Genomic DNA, 18571 nt, shown 5'->3' with positions numbered 1-18571 from the left:
AAAAACAACCTGAAATTTGCATTAGAGATGTTAATTTGATCAAAACAGATGCTGAAACAGTGGTAAGGTTTAACCAAATGCCTGTTAGCTACTAAGTTTTCAGATGATGAAGCTTTTTGATTTGTCCATGAAAAATAAGATGATGAAAAAAAATAGATAGAAGGAACTTCTGCAAGCTTATAAAATGAGAAGTAAGTCCAGAAAATATATACATCTAAATAACACAGAAATGTATGTAAGTCAATTACTAACATGCAGAATGTATAATGTAGTGCAGCCCAACCACTGCAGAGCACAGTACTTTCTCCCAAACAAAGAATTAACCAGTGAACAAAAACAGTTAATTAAATGCAAATTAATGCCAATACCTGAACAAATGCTCCTCTAAGAAATTCAAAATAAAATTTAGTCAGATCATTAATGTACATCTCTATGTCAAAATAGTTATAAAGAGTCGACATTAAGAAAGTATTCAGTACCCTGAATGCTACATGAGCATCACTGAGTAGTGGCCCCTCTATTTCAACGATGTTCATGTTTGTTTCTCCACCAAGCACCTGTGCACTGGCATCAACACTTTCAGAGTTCTGGCATGCTGAGCTCTCTCCTGGATTTAATGCCTTTGCAAGAGTATCAAATGCCCTGTAAGATCACAAACAAACAAAAAAAATTCATTTTAGAGGCCATTTCAATTTAAGAGGAACCCGCACAAGTCTGAAACCTGTATGCAGAAGTCTGTTTCAAAGAGAGATTTGGAAAATAAGTCATCAGTAGCATGCTTTTCCTGACATTCCACCAAACTCTGAAACAAAAATTAGCAGCAGATCCTGTTTACACTTGTTGCCAACAAATTCACAGTTTTGACATATTGGTTGTGCTGGTGAATCACAGTTTGCTTTTCAAGATATCTTTAGTGATGTTCACTGAGAGTGCTGGCGTGAGCATTTTGAGGACAAGATCACCAGACTGCTGTTACAGTCACTTACTGCATGTATAAATTTTACAGGCTTTTAAAGCTATGAAGCACAAACAGAATGAGATTTTTTTTTTTGTTAAGTAGAGTTGTAGTTAAGTTGTAATTTCAAATTAAATTTGAAAAGACTGCTTCAAAATATGTAAGAGAAAGTACTCCCATGCTTTCAATAAAATCCAGTACCCTTTGCTGCGTGGCAGTGACTCTTGGCTTTCACAAGCACAAATGCTAGAGGGCAGATGTCAGGACAAGCACAGATATATTTACTCAAAAATACACAGATTTGATCACTGCCTACAGACAGATGACATATCCTGGGAACAGCAACATTTCTATACAGTGTTGCATGCTGAAAAACTTATGCACTGAGGCCTGAAAACTTTACAAAAGCTGATTATCAGCTTGTATATAGAGCTCATTCTCAATTTATAGACATGTTTATTACCACAGAGTCTAAAAATCACTGATTTAATTCCAAATCTGGGATAGAACTTGGCCACCTTCTCTATCCCCACACTCTCTAGCTATATGAATTCATTAATATGCTAAAAAAATTGAGCTGTTTAACATAACTACACACAACCAAATGAAATATCACAGAGCTGCTGACACTGCCTAAAGGCTTGGGATGGTAAACAAACAACTTTTTGGTCCTAACTAGCCTGTGTGCCTTGATGTGTACACAAGGGTGACTGGGGCATACACAAGTGGACTATACAGACATACCTGGGCCATCTCCTGTCTCTGGTACGTACAAAGTTGGCACAAAGGGAAGGCATTCATGGCTCAGCTCTAGAAACTATTCTTTGGACTGCTGCTAGAACATCTAAGTTTCAGGTCTTCCACAATTCAGTCTTTGCAGTCTTAGGTAGAACAGGCAAACACAACAGCTCAGTGACAGCTGCTTTTAAGAAACAACAGGATCTCTGCAGGGCTCTTCATGCAGCATGGACAGAAATTTAAGAGAGGAACAAGACTTCCCCTCTCCCCAAAAGGTAAATGTCACATGCATCTGTCACTATCCTGTATTTATTCTAGCACAGGCTGAAGAGTCCTTTTTAAATAGTGTGGGCATGTATACTTGTTAACCATGTCTGCCCATGACACTTTTTCTCAACCCATTCTTCAATGTTGCCTTCAAAGAAATCTTCTCCCTCTTATCTCAAACTGCCAGTAGTAAGCCAGCAGAAATCAGTAGTAGCTTTGCTTCCTCACGGCTCAGCAATGTGAGTCCTTTCCTACACAAAGCTCCAACATGAGCAATGTCTGTAAAGTAAAACACCACAGAAAAGAGAATCTAGAACAAAACTTGCCTGGGAGCTATGAAAATCTAGCCCACAAAGTGAGAAAACAAGGCATAATCAACATTAAAACACATGGCATTGATATCCTTTGCTACAAATAATTTTGTTTCTCTTTTTGTCAGTCTCAGTCATCAACAGATATATAGGACTGCAGATAAACTGTAAAGAAAGAACATCATGAAGCATTAGAGGACAAGGCATGTAAAATTACAATATAAAAGCAGTGGGGTGCTTACAGCAAAAGTTGTAGTCTATGTCAGCAAAAGTGAAATCGTAACTACTGCAAGCAGAATATAATAAAATACATGAAAAGCATAGATAGATGAAAAGTGCTCTCTGAAGTCCCTTAAACTTTTCTTCCTCAATAAATATCTGTGTCTGTTAGATCATGCTGGCATTGGGCCTGACAGGGAAATCAAAAATTTAGACAAAAATTGTAGTTTCTCTTGGAGTAACTTCCCTTTCCACAGCAATGTTTAACTCTAACCTCCCCCCTATACAACAATTAGGTACCTACTTGACAAGAATACATCAAGTCAGAGCTCTTTCAAAGCTCTCTGGGTGAGGTAACCTGATGCCTTTTCACACAGATTTCTGAAACTGAACAGAAACTCTGAAGTTGGTAAAAATAAGCATCTGGAAGTGTCAGAAAATGTAAGATTACAACCTCAGCCACAGTATTGAATGATGTCTATCAGCACATGTAACAGTACCATTTACATGGCATATTCCAATATTCTTTACCTAGGAGGACACAACAAAGGTCCAAATCAGCATCTATAAAGTCAGAGTGACTTTCTAAGTAGTATATAAAGAAAGGAGCAGTAAAAACGTAATCTGCTTGCAATTACACAAACCAGGAGAGAGCACAGGGGAAATCAGATATTTCAGCCACTCTATGCCCACCTTTTTCCCCTTAACAGATTTACTCCACACACACTTTCAGAACAGCATGTAAAATGTAGCTGTTGTGTTAAAGAACGTTGCTGGGACAGCAGTCAGAAGCACGAGATGACAACCAAGAAAGAACATGACTGTGACTTGTGGAATAGCTGTGGATGTTCCGTATAGTTCTGTATATACATCTTACACATACACTCACTACAATGGTTCAGTTAAAATCAGTGCAAGATACAAGTCTGGAAGATACTCAGTGGATGTATTAATATTGAGAATTCTGTAATTTCTCCTGTGCAGAAGAAAAATGCTTTACCAGCTTTTAATGTGACTAATAGTTACAGGCACTTAACTATCACACAGGTGAGATCTCTTAAGAAAAAGTTTTGCAGGATGATGCAAGGTACTAACATACCTTTTGGTTGGCCATACTGAGGTAAGATAATCATTTATACTGAGCATTTATACTGAAATTAATTTTAAGTACAAAACAACTAAAAGGATTTATTTCTCTACTGGAACTTTCTTTTCATTTCACTTGGAAGAATCTTAATATAGTTTTCTTCTACATGAGCTTATGCTAATATTACTATTACTTTTAAAGCAGATAAATTTCCCACAGTGTGATGATTTAACTGACTGGACTGAAGTGACAGAGGCCTCCTCTTGAAAAGGATAGTGTTTTTAAGTGTAGCATGCCTTACCTTGTAACATCACTACTAGCTTGTTCTTCTTGCTTGAGTTCAGATAATGATGCATCTCCATTACTCAAACTTTCGATCATGGATAGCTCTGTACTGCTTTGTGACATGTCCTTGCATTTACTGAGATTTGCTAATGAAGTCACCACATTTGCCAGTGTACTTAAATCTCCTTGACATGCTTCTACCTAAGGGAGAAGAACAGCTTTTAATTCTCAGTTAATTGGCACCAGTTAACCTGCAAGAGAAGAGCCTAACTTTCACATAAATGAAGAACAGAACATATGCAGAGATATACCTGTAAGAAACCTCTTTTCAGTACATGAATAACCACAATAAAGCAATTAGACACTGCACTGCATCTAAAATATATTTTGACATTTAATTGTAAAAGTAATAGTGGTCTATTTCTTTCAGAAAGAGTACTACTGATGGTAAGCAAGTGCCAAAAGAAGATTTCATATCTCTACACACTAGTCCATCACCAGGAATATAAAATTGCTCTAGATTATATTTTTAGTATCTTCCTTCCTATGTAAATGAGTCAGTAGTAATAGAGCAAAAGAGCATCTGAGAAGAAGGAATGCATGAAAAGTCACCTTTATAAGCAAGCAGAAAAATAATTCTGCTGTAGCCTTTTGGTGTTTATGTCTTTATTTTACTGCAAAGGAAAAAAGGGATTCAGTAGTGGCTAGCAGCTCACATAGGCAATAAGGCGTGACCCACTCTGTCCCAGAAAAAAAAAAAAGTACTTTATTACAGACAAGTATGCTGCTGCTAACACCAGACAGAGCAAGCAAAGCAAAATGCATGAAAACAATATAAGGTTGTTGTCAGTCACTCCTCACACAGGGCACCATTTGTTGTCATCCGTCCCTAAAACAAGGCACCAATTTGACTGTGGTCACGTGACTGACACCAGCATCAGTCCCTTGTTATCTAAAAACTTCCCCTGATTGATGTAGGGCTCAAAAGACTAACACCAAAGATAGCAGCAAGCATCAGCAGTTTATTAAAGCCTTCATACTTTCTCTATGTTACAATCCCAAGAGTAGCACCTTGCAACACAGATGCCTTCCCCTCCCAGCATGACCTACTAGTTCCAACACCAGCACCTCTCTCCTCCTAACTCTTTATACCTTTTCTCTCACATGCATGATATCTACATGCCCTTCTACTCTTTTGCCATTGGTCACATCAGCATTTCACACCTCTCCTTCAATGCTGGTCACCTGTCTTACACAGCTGCAACTTAACAGGGGCAAGATTGCCAGCAGCACTAGCTCTATTCTCTTACAATCTATTCTCCCATGGGGTAATTTATTACCAGCTAGGAAAACATAAATGCTTCCTATTGTGCATATGTGTGGAAGTTATCACATGGCTTTGGTGGATCAGTAAGTGCAACAAAATGGAAACCAAGGAAACCAGCTCAGAAATAAAATTGTCAATGAGATAGGTCTTATCAAGCCTTGCCAAAAAGATAGTGATTAGGAGGAAAAAATCCAACAATATTTACACATGGCACTGTGATAGTGCCATGAGAAGTTTTGTGAGCACCTTGTTTTATTTGTACAAAAGAGCAAGCCCAGTATCAGAATTATCCCAAAACAAAAAATTAAAATAATACAGCCCTTCAGGCTCACTAAAAATGCGAAGGAAAGGCATTTGTAAAGAGAAGGCATTTGTAACACTGGTGAATGTTGTAAAGCAGTATTTTGAAAATTAATTTAACCAAATAGAACACCCTTCTCTCCTTACATATACAATTACATCAATTAGCTCTACTTACTGTATCAGTCATATCATCACATACCTGATCTGGAGTCATCAGCACAGTAGGCTCACTTTTTATTGCAGATGGATGAATGTTAACAAACATTCCTGATTCCAGCAAACCTGGTGATCTGACAGAAAACAGCACAAGTTTTAATCCTGATTTTAAAATTTTTTAATTTTAAAATTGAATTTTCCTTTTTCAGAAGACAGAGAGAGCCACTTCTGAATACAATTTGCATACCTTGCTGTTTCATTGTCTGTTACAAAAGTTGGGGTTGCAGCTAATGGACTACGAAGATCTTTCCGAATGTAGATCTTTTCTGTAGAAGCTGCACAGTTAGAAGATTTTTCTCTTGACACTTCAATAGGTTTCCTCTCACACTGTACAGCTACAGAAATAATACCCAACTATTAAATCACACCCTGAATTACAGAATAAGAAATAATACTTTTTTAAATTATTATTTGATTTTAATAATTCTGAAAATAACTAAAATATATATAAAATATATCCCATAACCAACAAACTAACAAGCTGGATAAAAACCAGCACACTGACTTAATGAGTTCTAAATGAAATGATGCAGTAGTCAAAGTCTGAGATCAAACATATATAAGATTTTTAAGTTACAATTCAGAGAGACATCCCTTCATTTTTAATTTGAATTAAAGTAGAAGCTTAAATCTTCTCACTCTCTGAGCTACACCATCTCACACTCTTACTTCTTTTATAAAGGACTCATGGTATGTTTTTCCATGGATTGTGGGCCTGTGTAGAACACGTGTAACCTCAGTCATTTAAAGAAGCTTCTCAAGTTAGGACCTCAGACAGTACATGGGAAAAATGACATGCACAAAGTTCAGTTCAGACCATTTAAGATTAATCTGGGCAACACCCTGACCCACAGTCACTGACTTCAGAGAAGAAGTGGATTTTTAATTTGAATGACTCAATGAAACAAAAGGTGGAATGAATCCAGGCTTTACCTACAGATATATCACCTTGCTTTGAACATTAAAATTAAACTTACAGTATCATCACCTATGGGAAAAATGTGGAAATGTGAAAAATGTGCCATTTCAGATAAAGAAATTAACTTTTCAAGACAGCAGTAGACTGTGATGCTATTGAAATTTTTACACTGATAAATATCTTAAACCTCAAATGTTGTAATATTAAGTATCACCAATGCTGTTGAAGTCAGCCTGCAACCCACAAATAGTGCTTTAAAGAGTGGGAGATGGAGGCAAGTATTTCATCTTCCTTTGCAAATGCTGTTCTCAGTAGCAGTGTCTCATTTGGCTGAGAAAAGACCAAGGCTTCATCAAGAGACAAATAACCCTCACTGAGGGAGCTACAGTCCAAGAGTCCTAAGTTTTCTTTCCCCTTACCACTGAGGAATGAGAATATTAACTTCTTATCACCAAACAATCCTCTCCCTTGTTCAATGTTCCCCCATGGCCCAGAGATTATTTTCCTGCCGTCCGATCCCTAAGCCCAGTGATTTTGTTCTGCTTAAAAAGTCTTCAGTGGAAGGGCCTTTTCTTACTTACTGCCAGCTGAACTAGAGGGTAAAGATCCACTTTCACTGCCCCAGCTTTTCCTCCCTTTCTGAATTAATTTCCTCTGTGTTACTGATTTCTGCTGACAGAAGCAGGGCTGTAAGGAGGAAAATGTCCACAGAGGTTCAAGAGGGTCAGTAAAAGAAGCGCAGGATGACAGAGAGCAGACAACAAGACCAATACTGTATGTACTGCAACAGCATCACAGTATTAGGTCAGAAGAATTTGTGTTTTGTGTCATTTTCTGTGTATTTAGTATTCTGATACTGCAATACCACTACATCAAATGTATGGAAAGCTAAAAAGCAACCTGGAATCTGCAGGAATTGGAAAGAACTGAACTTTAGATCACTATAGATCTATGCCTTGTGAATAACAAAGCTCTGAAGAGCTTTGCCAAAAGTGAACAACAACTGCCAGTAATCTCAGCTATGGAAAAACTGAAAAGAAGGTAGAGTTCAAGAAGTTCAGTAGCTTAATTTACCCATAAAGAAGTTGAACTGCACCAGAAAAAATGCAGACATGTTTGATATTTGCCATATAGGAGTAACAATTCATTCACTTTCATCACATGGAATGGAGCTTATTAAGCTTTTAAAGCAAACACCTGAAAGCATTTAATATTTCTGATACACCAAACTTTACAATTCTTTAAAAGAAAGATACAATGACTTAAAAGCATGTAACCAAGGCAACAATTTGTATCTATATAAAGCATATCTTTTGTAGCACAAAGTAGCTGCCAGGTAAAGCAGTTTGCTCTTATTCAGACTTACAATCTTGTTTCATCCCAAAGGCGATGCATCTCTGCAGCCTACAATACTGACAGCGATTCCGGTGGTGTTTGTTTATGACACAGTCTTTTGTTCCTCGGCAGGAATAAACTAAATTTTTACGTATACTCCTTTTAAAGAATCCTTTGCATCCCTCACAGGTTACTGCTCCATAATGACGCCCTAGTTATAAAATAATAGAAAATGTGACATTAATTTTACAGTGTAATATTATTATTCAGACTTTACATTTGTTGAAAACAAAGTATTAGCTATTTTACCCAGAAAAGGAACACTTGTTTTTCCCCATGGGTTACATATCTTAAAATATATTTGGGCTATAAAGCAACATAAAAAAAGCAAGTGAACCATTTTTCTAGTTCAAAGCACTTAAACAGTATTTTACAAACAGGCAAGTTGCTTATTAAATTATTTCCTTATCTGTTGGCAGTAGTGTTAAAAAGACTAGAAAACATTAGTAAGAACTCAGCAAAAAATATTTTAGTTTATAGATTTCTTTAGTAATTTTACCTACAGACAAGCCCCGCAATTGCTCATTACAAGTTCAGCTGTAGAAATTGTATGCATTAAATCAAATGGAAGCATGGAAAGTGCAAACATGGCATTTGACAGCATGAGGCAATCACTTCAAAGCTTTACTTTCAACTTTCATTTTCCTAACACATAGCTCTTGCAGTAAAACACCAATGAAAGAATAATCTAGAACAACTACGACTCTTTTTTTTGAAGACCAGTTCTGCAAGTTTAATGTATAATATAAAAATTTCTAAGATACACTACAAAAAGTAACTTTTAAAATTATTTTTAGAAGCAAATTATTTTGATTTTGCATAAAATCTAAACATTACTAAAAATAATTGATGAAGGCATGCTTGGCAGTTAGTTACAACAACAAATCCTTGAAATACCTATGGCCCATTACAAAATAAATAACAAATATGACCTGATTTAGGAGAAACAACACTTTTAGATTCTTTCCTGAAGTTTCTAGAAATTCTGACATGCTTTCTAGATTCCTTTAGCACAAGCTTTTTACCACTACTAAAATGTGAAATTTCAGAAGCATTGTATGTATTAAAAGAATAATGTCTGAAACATTTTAGTTGCTGCTCAATTATGAATATTCATTCTGCAATGTACCACGTCTCCTTCTTCACCTACTCTTTTGATGTAGTTTCTTTGATTCCAGCTTGCAAGTGTCTGCAAAGCAGTTTTCATGACAGTGTTTGTCACATGGGAGGTTCCCCAAAACCTGCAGCTATTCAAAGGAACCCAGCACTCTCCCCAAAGTCATTACCACTGCCCAATATTCCAAGGCCAGCACAAGAGGAAAACCACCTTGGATCTCCAGTCCCTCACAGGACTCCAGCCCGCCTCTGGGAGTCAGGAGAGTTTTAACAATTAGAACATACCAGTCAGATCTCTGCCTTAAGTTTGTAAGAAATTGCTCTAGCAACTGTATTTTTTATATTAAACTTTGCCAAGTTTTTAGGGAAAAAAAAAAATATATACATTTTACTTTCTAGCAAGTTTGCCCCCTGCTGAAAGGAGACCTCATAGTGGTCTGCAAGTTCCTCACAAGGGGAAATGGATGAGCACTGATCTACTTCCTCTGCTGCCAGTACCCAAGGGAATGGCATGAAGTCGGTCAGGGAGATTTTAGGTTAGATGTTAGGAAAAAGGTTTTTCACCCAGAGGGTGGCTGGGCACTGGCACAGTCTCCACAGGGAAGTGGTCACCAGCCTGACAGAGCTCAGGAAGCATTTGGACCACACTCTCAGGCACAGGGTGTGACTCCTAGGGTGTCCTGTGCAGGGCCACGAACTGGACTTCACTGATCCTTGTGGGTCCCTTCCAACTCAGGATATCCTATGATTCTATGTAAAACAACAATAAATTTTATCTATGGATACTAGAGTACCATTTAGTGAAATTCTCCACTGCATGTACAGAAATTTATACATGTATATGCATGCAAACTGTTACACATCTTCAGAAGAATTGTAAACTGCTTTTATAAAATTGTACCACCTTAAAAAAAAAAGAAAGAAAAAAATAAATACCTGATGCTTTGTCTCCACATACAACACACAGATCAAACACTTTATTTAGACCCTGTTCATTGGGGGAGTTGTCTGTTAAAATCTGAAAAAAAAGTGGAAAAGCATTTAATTTTACTTTTTCTTACCATCCAGAAATAGCAAAATGTATCTCGTGCTTGTGGTTTTTGTCTAAGGGGACTAAATCTACAAAGTATCATGTTTTCTTGATGACATGTAATGGTCTTCAGAGACACAAAGTTGATACCTGCCATGCCACTGTGCTCCCTTTCAGGAGGGAACAAGAGTTTTACTTGTAATGCTTTTGAGAAGAATTCAAGATTTCATTTCTCTAAATACTACTTCTGCAAAATGGACTGACATCTTGAAAAACTTTAAGCATCTGCATACCCTTACCTTTTGCTCAATTTTATATTTATATACCAATGGCTCACCCACAGTAAAAAAGAGACAGAAGCACTAAACAGATGGAACAAAAAAAAAATCCCTTGTAAAGACTACTAGATCTACAAAGTTTATTAACTCATTTTTTTATAATACACATAAATATGGAACAAAAGAAAATGTACTCTGGACACTACCATTAACTTCCAACTGGTATAGAGCTTGGCTTTCATTAACAGCTTGATATTATTAAAGTATTCTTGTCTTGTCTCTTTCTCTGGTACCTGAAAAGCTTTGTTAAGCACATAATTTTAGAATCCCAGTACTACAGGGAAGGCACAGAACATTTCACTTAATCTTTGAAAACTATCCCACCACATCATAAATAAAGCACAGCAAAAACTCCATTTAAAAAAGGAACACACAAATCACAAGTAACAACCAAACATCATCTTGACATAGAAAAAAAAAATATTCTTCTCATTAAAAAGAGAATATAGTTTAGATGCTTGAAGAGTTTTTAACTTCTACTGTGCCATAAAGGGAAGCCAGACTCTTCATCCTTGCTTCACATATTCAGAATGGGACCTCTGATAAAAAGAGAAGTAACTGAAACAGAAAGTGCTCTCCCTTCCACAGAGAAAATTTAGAAATTGTGCTTTTTAGAGTTTGGAACATAATACAGATGATATATGTAGGAAAGTTTAACAAGCATACTTCTTTCTAGTTAACACTCTTAACGATACTGTCTCTGAGATTCATCTCCTATGTTTTCTTTAAAAAAACAGCAACTTTTTAAGAAAAACAAGATGATGAGTTAAGAGAATATTAACTTTTTGATCCTTCCAAATTTCCAGTATTAATGTTATGTATTTTCATGATATAAAATATATACAAATAAATTCTAAGTCCTTCCATAAATTAAAGCTGCACTGACATGGGAAGTTCCACATGAAGAAGGACTACAGAATTGGCCCATGAGGAGATTAAAACCCCAGACTCAGACTTGAACATGACCTTGAACATGAAGAATAAAAATTGATTATTAATATGAAGAAGAGCCACTGAAGTTAAAATAGATGATGGGAGAAAGGGTCTTGCCAAATGAGTCAATGTAAAGATAAGATGCAATAACAGAGACGTTTTTGTCAGAACAAAACAAATGGGCATTTCAAATGAAGGCTACAGAAGAAGAAAAGAACAGTGAAATTGCAGATGGAAAGATCATTTGAGGGAGAAAATACAAAAGATCCCAAGGGGATGCAGATGAACAACAAATGAATGGTACTCTGTATTTCATGAACTTTTAAATGGACAAAGGAAATCTCTACCCATACATATCAGCAGACAACAGAACAATTTAACTAGAGTGACAGAATACTCTGTTGCCTCTCAAACTGACCTATTTTGCCCAAATGATATAATCAGAACTAGAGTTTTCAATTTTTTTGTACAGATTTCCTCTTTTATTGAATTTTTCCTTTTAAACCAGTGTGGCACACTGCTCATCTCTTAAGTTGTCTTTGAAAATAATTTTTATGTGGACTACTCATATTCCACCGGTTTATATTTTTGTTGTGGCTTACCTAAAATACAAAGTGTATGGTAGCATTAAACATGCTTCAATGCCTCTCAAGAGAACTGCCTTTTGCTACTGGTCCCCTATTCACAGTAATCACATTTTTGAAGCAAGGACCTAGGATGTCCACTCTCAAAGAACTGTGAGTTTCAAAACCAGAAGTATTATATAATGAAGAGATTCTTTCAAGCTTACATAACGTGTGGGTAAGCCAATCAGTGAACTGGTTCACAGAAGAGCACAAACTAAACAGTTAAAGGGTCTGCAACTGAAAAGAGACTGCTTGAAAGAGGATTTTGGAGTGATTTATAAACCCCCACACAAATCCTTAATAGTATCTTATAGTGCAAGAAACACCTAATTAAATACTTCTCCCAGATGATGAAATCATCTAACATATTTCTTGTACACCATACAATACTATTGGATATTATACAGACTAAAGCTTACATGGTCTATATAAATAACAATAAAAGGTTGTTTAATATCAGCTATCAAATATGATGGTCTTATTGCAGCCTTCAAATCAGCAGGCTGCTCTGTATCATTAGCTAAAAGGATATGCTCAGAAAGACCATTCTTTACTTGGCCATCTTTTAATATTTTTCCTTAAGCAGCTGTTTTTGGTCATAATGTTTAAGCTTTTGATACTAGACTAAATAGACTGCAGCTATCTGAATGTTGTCTGGCCTACCACTGATGTATTTTAACAGAAGCATAAATGTGTGTGGCTGAATTATATACAGTAACTGTACTTTAGCTGGAGTGCAGTAACCTACTTCATGCTGAAGGAGGTCACATCTCCCAACTCTTCTTCCATGTTTTTTACATTCTTCACATCAGTGCCATCCCATCCTGGCCAGGCTAAGGATGTGGGACAGAAAGCTTGGAAGTTGCAGGGTGGCAACTAAGGAAGCTGCACATATAACATGCATGGGAGTAAGGTGCACTGGGGACCTTAGTTTAGGGAGTTACAACCCTGGCTAGTTACAATATTACATTTGTAAACCCAAAATCATTAATGTTATTTTCTCACCCCCATGGAGTAATATATTTCCCTATTAAATAGTCTGAGCACTGCTGTGGACTACAATTCACACAGCTGAACAGCAGTTGCAACAGTGTACAAAAAGGGAAACGAGCCAAAGGACAGCAAGAAGGACAATGGAGAAAAGTGAATATTTCTCAACAATACATGAAAACAGATGGAGAATTAAGGAGCAGAAATAAAGGACTGTTGGCATGGCAGAATCTGGAAATGACAATAAAAATAACTGTATTCTTCCTAATGTCATGAGCCAACACAGACATTTTAAAATCAAGAAATTTACTAAAAAAAGCTTTCTCATAATTTTTAAGTATCCACAATGAGTTGTAGTGCAAGGAAAATTATACTTAAAAAAAAATAGAAAAGGAGAACCCAGACAGACTTATTTGGAAATAAAACATCTTTTCTTATCCCATTTGAATGAAAAATATGAAACAAAGTGGATTATCTACCTGGATGTGTTGTGCAGATATATCAGGGGATGCAAAAAACAGTTGGTTGACACCTGCAGCATCTGGAGTTGCTAGGATAACTTTTCCTGGAGTGGAATCTTGTCTGGCAAGGATCACCTTGCTTGGGGTAGAGCCATCATGATTTGTTAAGATGAACTGCTTGCCTGCTGAGCTCTGATCAAGTGCTGTAACAATCTGAATCTTCTGGCCCGTCTGCTGATCTGTGACAATCTAATAATACATTTATCTCAAATTGTTATGGTGATTTAAGTTAACTTTTTGGACCCAATCCGGGCACTTGAAGGAAATGGGAACTTTGCCTTTCACATTTGAGAAGCAGGATCATCTTCCCCTCTGTCACACAAGAGCGAATTACACTCAGGCGAAAACTTGGATTTTCACTGTATTTGAAACACATTTCAATCAGGGGTGCTTGAAGTCAAAACCTGAGTTCGTACTCAATTTTTACAACTGGCACATGCTTTTACAACACTACTGAAATTCTTGACAATTCTAACATCAGAACTCAAGGCATGTCTGTAGCTAAACCCTAAGACCCATCAGGTTATAAGAAAACTTAAATCTCGAATTCACTGCATTCTACATGAAGTGTTTGCAGCACCTCCAAGGTTTGGTTACTTAACAAAAAACCTCTTCAAACCACAAACATAGATGTCCAAGTGAAAAAAATAAACAGCAAACAGCAGGAAAAGCAATTATACTGTTGCACCTGTGTATACATTTTAGACTTCATTTTGTGGGGACCTATTTTACATATACGTTTCTAAATAAAGTAAGTGAAACAGAATCTTTCCCTGACTTTTTTTATTTAAGGAAAAACTGATTTTTGTTTTATAATCAAGAACAGATCTACAGGGTTTTTTTCCATTTTGTTCCTATTTTCAAGCACAAACACAGCAGAATTTTATTAAATAATCCTCCACGTTCTGCCAACTTTGTCAAAAGATTATAATCCTCAGAGAAAATAATCAAGATTCTATATATATATATTCCATTATAAATCTCAGTTTTAGTCACTTTTCTCCATCAAAATGCCTATATGGAAAACTGCCTGTTTTTTTCTGGAGACTAAGGAGAATTATCCTACAAAGACTGTTTCCTGCAAATCATTTTGAATTACAGATCAATAAAATAGCTCCTAATAATTTTTTTTTTAAACTACAGACAAACATTTATGTTTATTGACACATCCCCAACATTTATATTACAGATATGAATTTTATTTTTATTACGGAGGACATTTATTTCATTTTATAATACTTACCATAACTAGTTCCATGTAATCTGGTTGCCAATATGAATTATATTTCCTAGGTGGAGAACCATGGCACAAAGAAACTGAACTAGTTGTAAATTTCACAAGAGCTTTTTATGAGCTTTGCTATTGTACCTTCACAATATGCTTATTACTTTCTCTAAATGCTTAGTATCTGTGTATAGCCTACATTTTAAAAATATAAGCAGTGATGAGTATCCAATTTCAGCAGTTATAATGCATAATATATATAATATTATATATAATATTTATATTATAAAATATAATATTGCCACTTTCAAATATTCAGAAATCATGAATTTCAATACACAAAATGAATGTGCTTCCTTCCAGTGGCCTTGTGTTTTTAACATTATAATGGACCAAATTTAAATCTTTTTCTCAGCAAAATATGATTAAAAGTATATCTAAGAGAAGTAAAGGTAAAATGATAAAATTCTAAATGCTAGAAACCAAAAATTATCATGGGATTTGGGGTATAAGTAGCTGATATTCTATTCCCCTTCCTTCCAAACATCTATTTAACTGGGATTAAGAGAAATCCAATGTACATTATGCTCAACAGGGTGCATAAATATACAAAAGCCAACAGAACACTGTGCTGTTTTCTGAATTTCCAGACCTGCTCTTTGAAAGACACTCTTAGCTAAAATCTGTCTCCCTATCAAATTTTAAAAGCACAACTATATGTACCGTAAAAAAGGTGTATACTCCATCTAGTTAGGTTTATACAAAGTATATTCAAAAACCAGCATGTCCCAAACAGTAAAGACACAGACTTGAACTACAGCTGAAATTATTTTTGGGACATATATACTAAGTTATCTTTTTCCTATTGTAGCCCAATTGTGTAATTAAAGAAATACATGAACTTGTAGATAAATATGGCAGAGAGAGTAGGCAGAAGAACCACTGCTACTGCACCCAATTCACTTCACCTATTTAATGGAGTCAAATCTTCAAATGGGTTCCTGCAATTCTAGGAGGATGCCCAGGTAGCTTTCACTATATGATATAGCAAGTATAATGTTACATTAATATTATTATAAAGCTATTCAACCTGCTCAAGTGATTTCTGCAACAACTGGCAGAGGCATGAGAGCAGTTTAAACAATTAAGCAGGTTCTGTCTGCAGCTGACCTCCTATGGCCACGCACCTGCAAAACCTCCACCTACATTTCAATGGGGACACTGAAAAGTGGAGCAGTTCACCAAAGTACAACTTGCAATACCTAAACATCAAAGTAAGAGAAAAAAATAATCAGAGGGAAAAGGAAAACCATTTATCTTCTGACTACAAATGCACCACGAATCAGTGACAACACATTATCTTCCTTAATAATCTGAAACTCAATATTGCTAAAACAATATTATAAAATAGGAACATATCAATTCAGGACTGACTGCACAAAAAATACCCTACTCCCATGTATTTCATTTAAGCATCCTGATGATAACAGAAGATATTATTTTCTTCTATTGCTTTTAAGCCTTGTCTGTTAACAAGTTTTGATCTCCATTTGAACATCATTTCAATAAATTAAACAGCTCAGTGTGTTCCTATTTTACAAAAAAGAAAATGTCTAAACACAGACAACTAATACACCTGTTTATAACCAATTTATAGCCAATTTTGTGCAGAAATGCCTGTTGAACAAATATAACATTCAACTTTTCTCCCAGAAGAAATGCTAGTATTCCCTAAGAAGAGTGACTAATGAAACATGCTTTAAAGAACCTTTTACTGAGGATTTTCTACTTCAGTGTTTCAGATAATTAGGTGCATTTAATAATAATAAAGGAAAAAAATTAACTGAAAATATAGACTCAAAATTATTCAGTGTAACATTTATGGTGGACAGTTCACTGAGATGCATTTATTCGTACAAACTACTTTGCTCTTCACATAAATTCTCCGCTGAGCAAAGTTTTTACTACTAAGTTTGATACTACAGATGTTTGTAGATATCTCTTGCAGGAAGGGTGAATGTTTTGAGTGAGTGTTGTTCCACACGTATCAAGAAACAATAACCAGAGCATTTATAGTCCTTTCTGAAGACAGAATGGTGGTTAATTGATGAGCACAAATTAATTAGTTAAAAGTACAGCTGAACATGAAGTGTAGAAATGGAGTTGAGGTAGCTGAAAGAATGAAGACCTACTGGATTTGTAAGACAGACACCATGACTAGAGCACAGGTGGGAGGTAATAAATCTAAAAAACCCCATCATGTATGGGGGGTGGTTGTGAAGAGCCTTGGAAGGTTGAAAGCTTGAACAGAATGCACCAAAACAGGAAAAAGCAGAGGACAATGTTTCAGAGCGAAGCTGGTAAAAGAAAAAGCAGCCAAGATTATAGTAGCAGCTGTCTCACTTAAATGTGTGCTTTTGTAAGAGCAACATACGTCTGAGAATATTTTTTCCATTTATTCTGCAGTTGATATTTTTCCTCTACAATGAAAATTAAAAATAAAACTGACTTGCACTGACTTCTAAGGCATAAAATACAAAATTCCATTCTGCAAATCTTCTTAGTCTCCATATACACATTTCTATGTTGACTTAAGTACCTACATGGCCAGAAACTTCACTACCCTCACTTCAGCTGGAGGTTATTACTTGGCCAGCCTATGGATTACAATACCAAGACATGCAACATGGGTTAGGACAGCCAAAAACCAGTATTCTTCTCAGACATTAAGCTTCCTGCACTTTTTCATGACTTCAAAAATACATTTCACTCCCAGCTTCTGCTCCAAAATGTAAAAATTCTTCAACTTAGTTGAACTACGAAATCGACCAAATACTCAACTTTCAAGGAATAGCCTCACTTGTAAAAAGTATTTTTCTGTTCAGTGATTTAGGGTTTTTGTAATGTTAGAATTCTTAAAAAGGAAAAAAAAAGGGAAAAAAAGACAGGAAATACTAGAATGATGTTTTATTCCTGTTTATACAGAAAGGGTCTCTGCCATCCAGGACCAAATATTTACATTAAAGCAAGTAACATGATGAAAACAAAGAAGAACTGCATGTGAAAACTGGAAGAAGCAAATAGTTCATCTCTGTTTTTAAAATGCATCAGATGAAGCATACCTGTATACGCTGTGATAAAGAGAGGCCTGAATCTGCAGGGACAATCTGTATTCGTTGTGGTGTCCCATCCATTAGTGTTTGTGTACCACCTTCCTGGGAATGTGTAACCTAGAAAGAAGAAACAAATGTAATGGACTGACAACAGATGTACTATTCTAATGGATCCACTACCTTAATGGATTAAACCTTAAGGTTTCATCAACTTCTAATTTCTCTAAACAAGGCCACAGAAAGTCTGACATTTATTTTATAAAAAATGTGAATGCTTGAATCTAATTCAACACCTTAATTTTTCCTGATTTAAACCCATTTGGAAATACCTTCCAATGTGAAATTTACAAATACTTTAAGTAAAGCAATTAATTGTTGACAAGTCCATGTATGTCAATCAAACTGAACATTTAGTATTGTTGATATTCATGAGACAAAATACCCATCATCATAGCTGTGCTGTGTTTGCAATAAATGTAATTTAATGGCTCACTTGAATTGACAGAAGGTTTTTTTTGTATGGAAATACAGCAATTGTCAGTTTCAATTCTGTTTTTCTGTTAAAGAATTCTGTGCTGGAGAACTATTAACAAAGATAGGGGAAACTAATAAATTGTGTGAAGTCTGCAAACAGTATATCTTGTATTAAAATCTCTG

General features: G+C 35.8%; 1 protein-coding gene across 21 annotated transcripts in view; it reads right to left on the bottom strand.

Annotated features, from left to right (window-relative positions):
- NR2C1 (nuclear receptor subfamily 2 group C member 1) overlaps positions 1 to 18571 on the bottom strand; it is a 51377-nt gene that overhangs the window by 15168 nt on the left and 17638 nt on the right. For 9 of the 21 annotated variants that reach the window (XR_015286459.1, XR_015286460.1, XM_086887733.1 and 6 more), the window contains 8 exons: positions 17924 to 18031; positions 13535 to 13765; positions 10075 to 10156; positions 7994 to 8173; positions 5896 to 6043; positions 5692 to 5782; positions 3879 to 4063; positions 480 to 642 (listed from right to left, as the gene is read on the bottom strand). Coding sequence is in view for 19 of the 21 variants with exons in the window: in XM_086887722.1 (XP_086743848.1) it covers positions 480 to 642; positions 3879 to 4063; positions 5692 to 5782; positions 5896 to 6043; positions 7994 to 8173; positions 10075 to 10156; positions 13535 to 13765; positions 17924 to 18031 (1188 nt within the window). In the remaining 2 variants the exon portion in view is untranslated. Of the gene's footprint in view, positions 1 to 479; positions 643 to 3878; positions 4064 to 5691; positions 5783 to 5895; positions 6044 to 7993; positions 8174 to 10074; positions 10157 to 13534; positions 13766 to 14819; positions 14866 to 17923; positions 18032 to 18571 lie in introns of all 21 variants that reach the window. The other 12 variants (XM_086887728.1, XM_086887725.1, XM_086887726.1 and 9 more) reach the window with 2 other exon arrangements.

Source organism: Cyanistes caeruleus, chromosome 4 (genome assembly GCF_971803275.1).
Source record: "Cyanistes caeruleus chromosome 4, bCyaCae1.hap1.1, whole genome shotgun sequence".
NCBI classification, from domain to species: domain Eukaryota; kingdom Metazoa; phylum Chordata; class Aves; order Passeriformes; family Paridae; genus Cyanistes; species Cyanistes caeruleus.
This window is presented reverse-complemented; position numbering and strand designations above follow the sequence as displayed.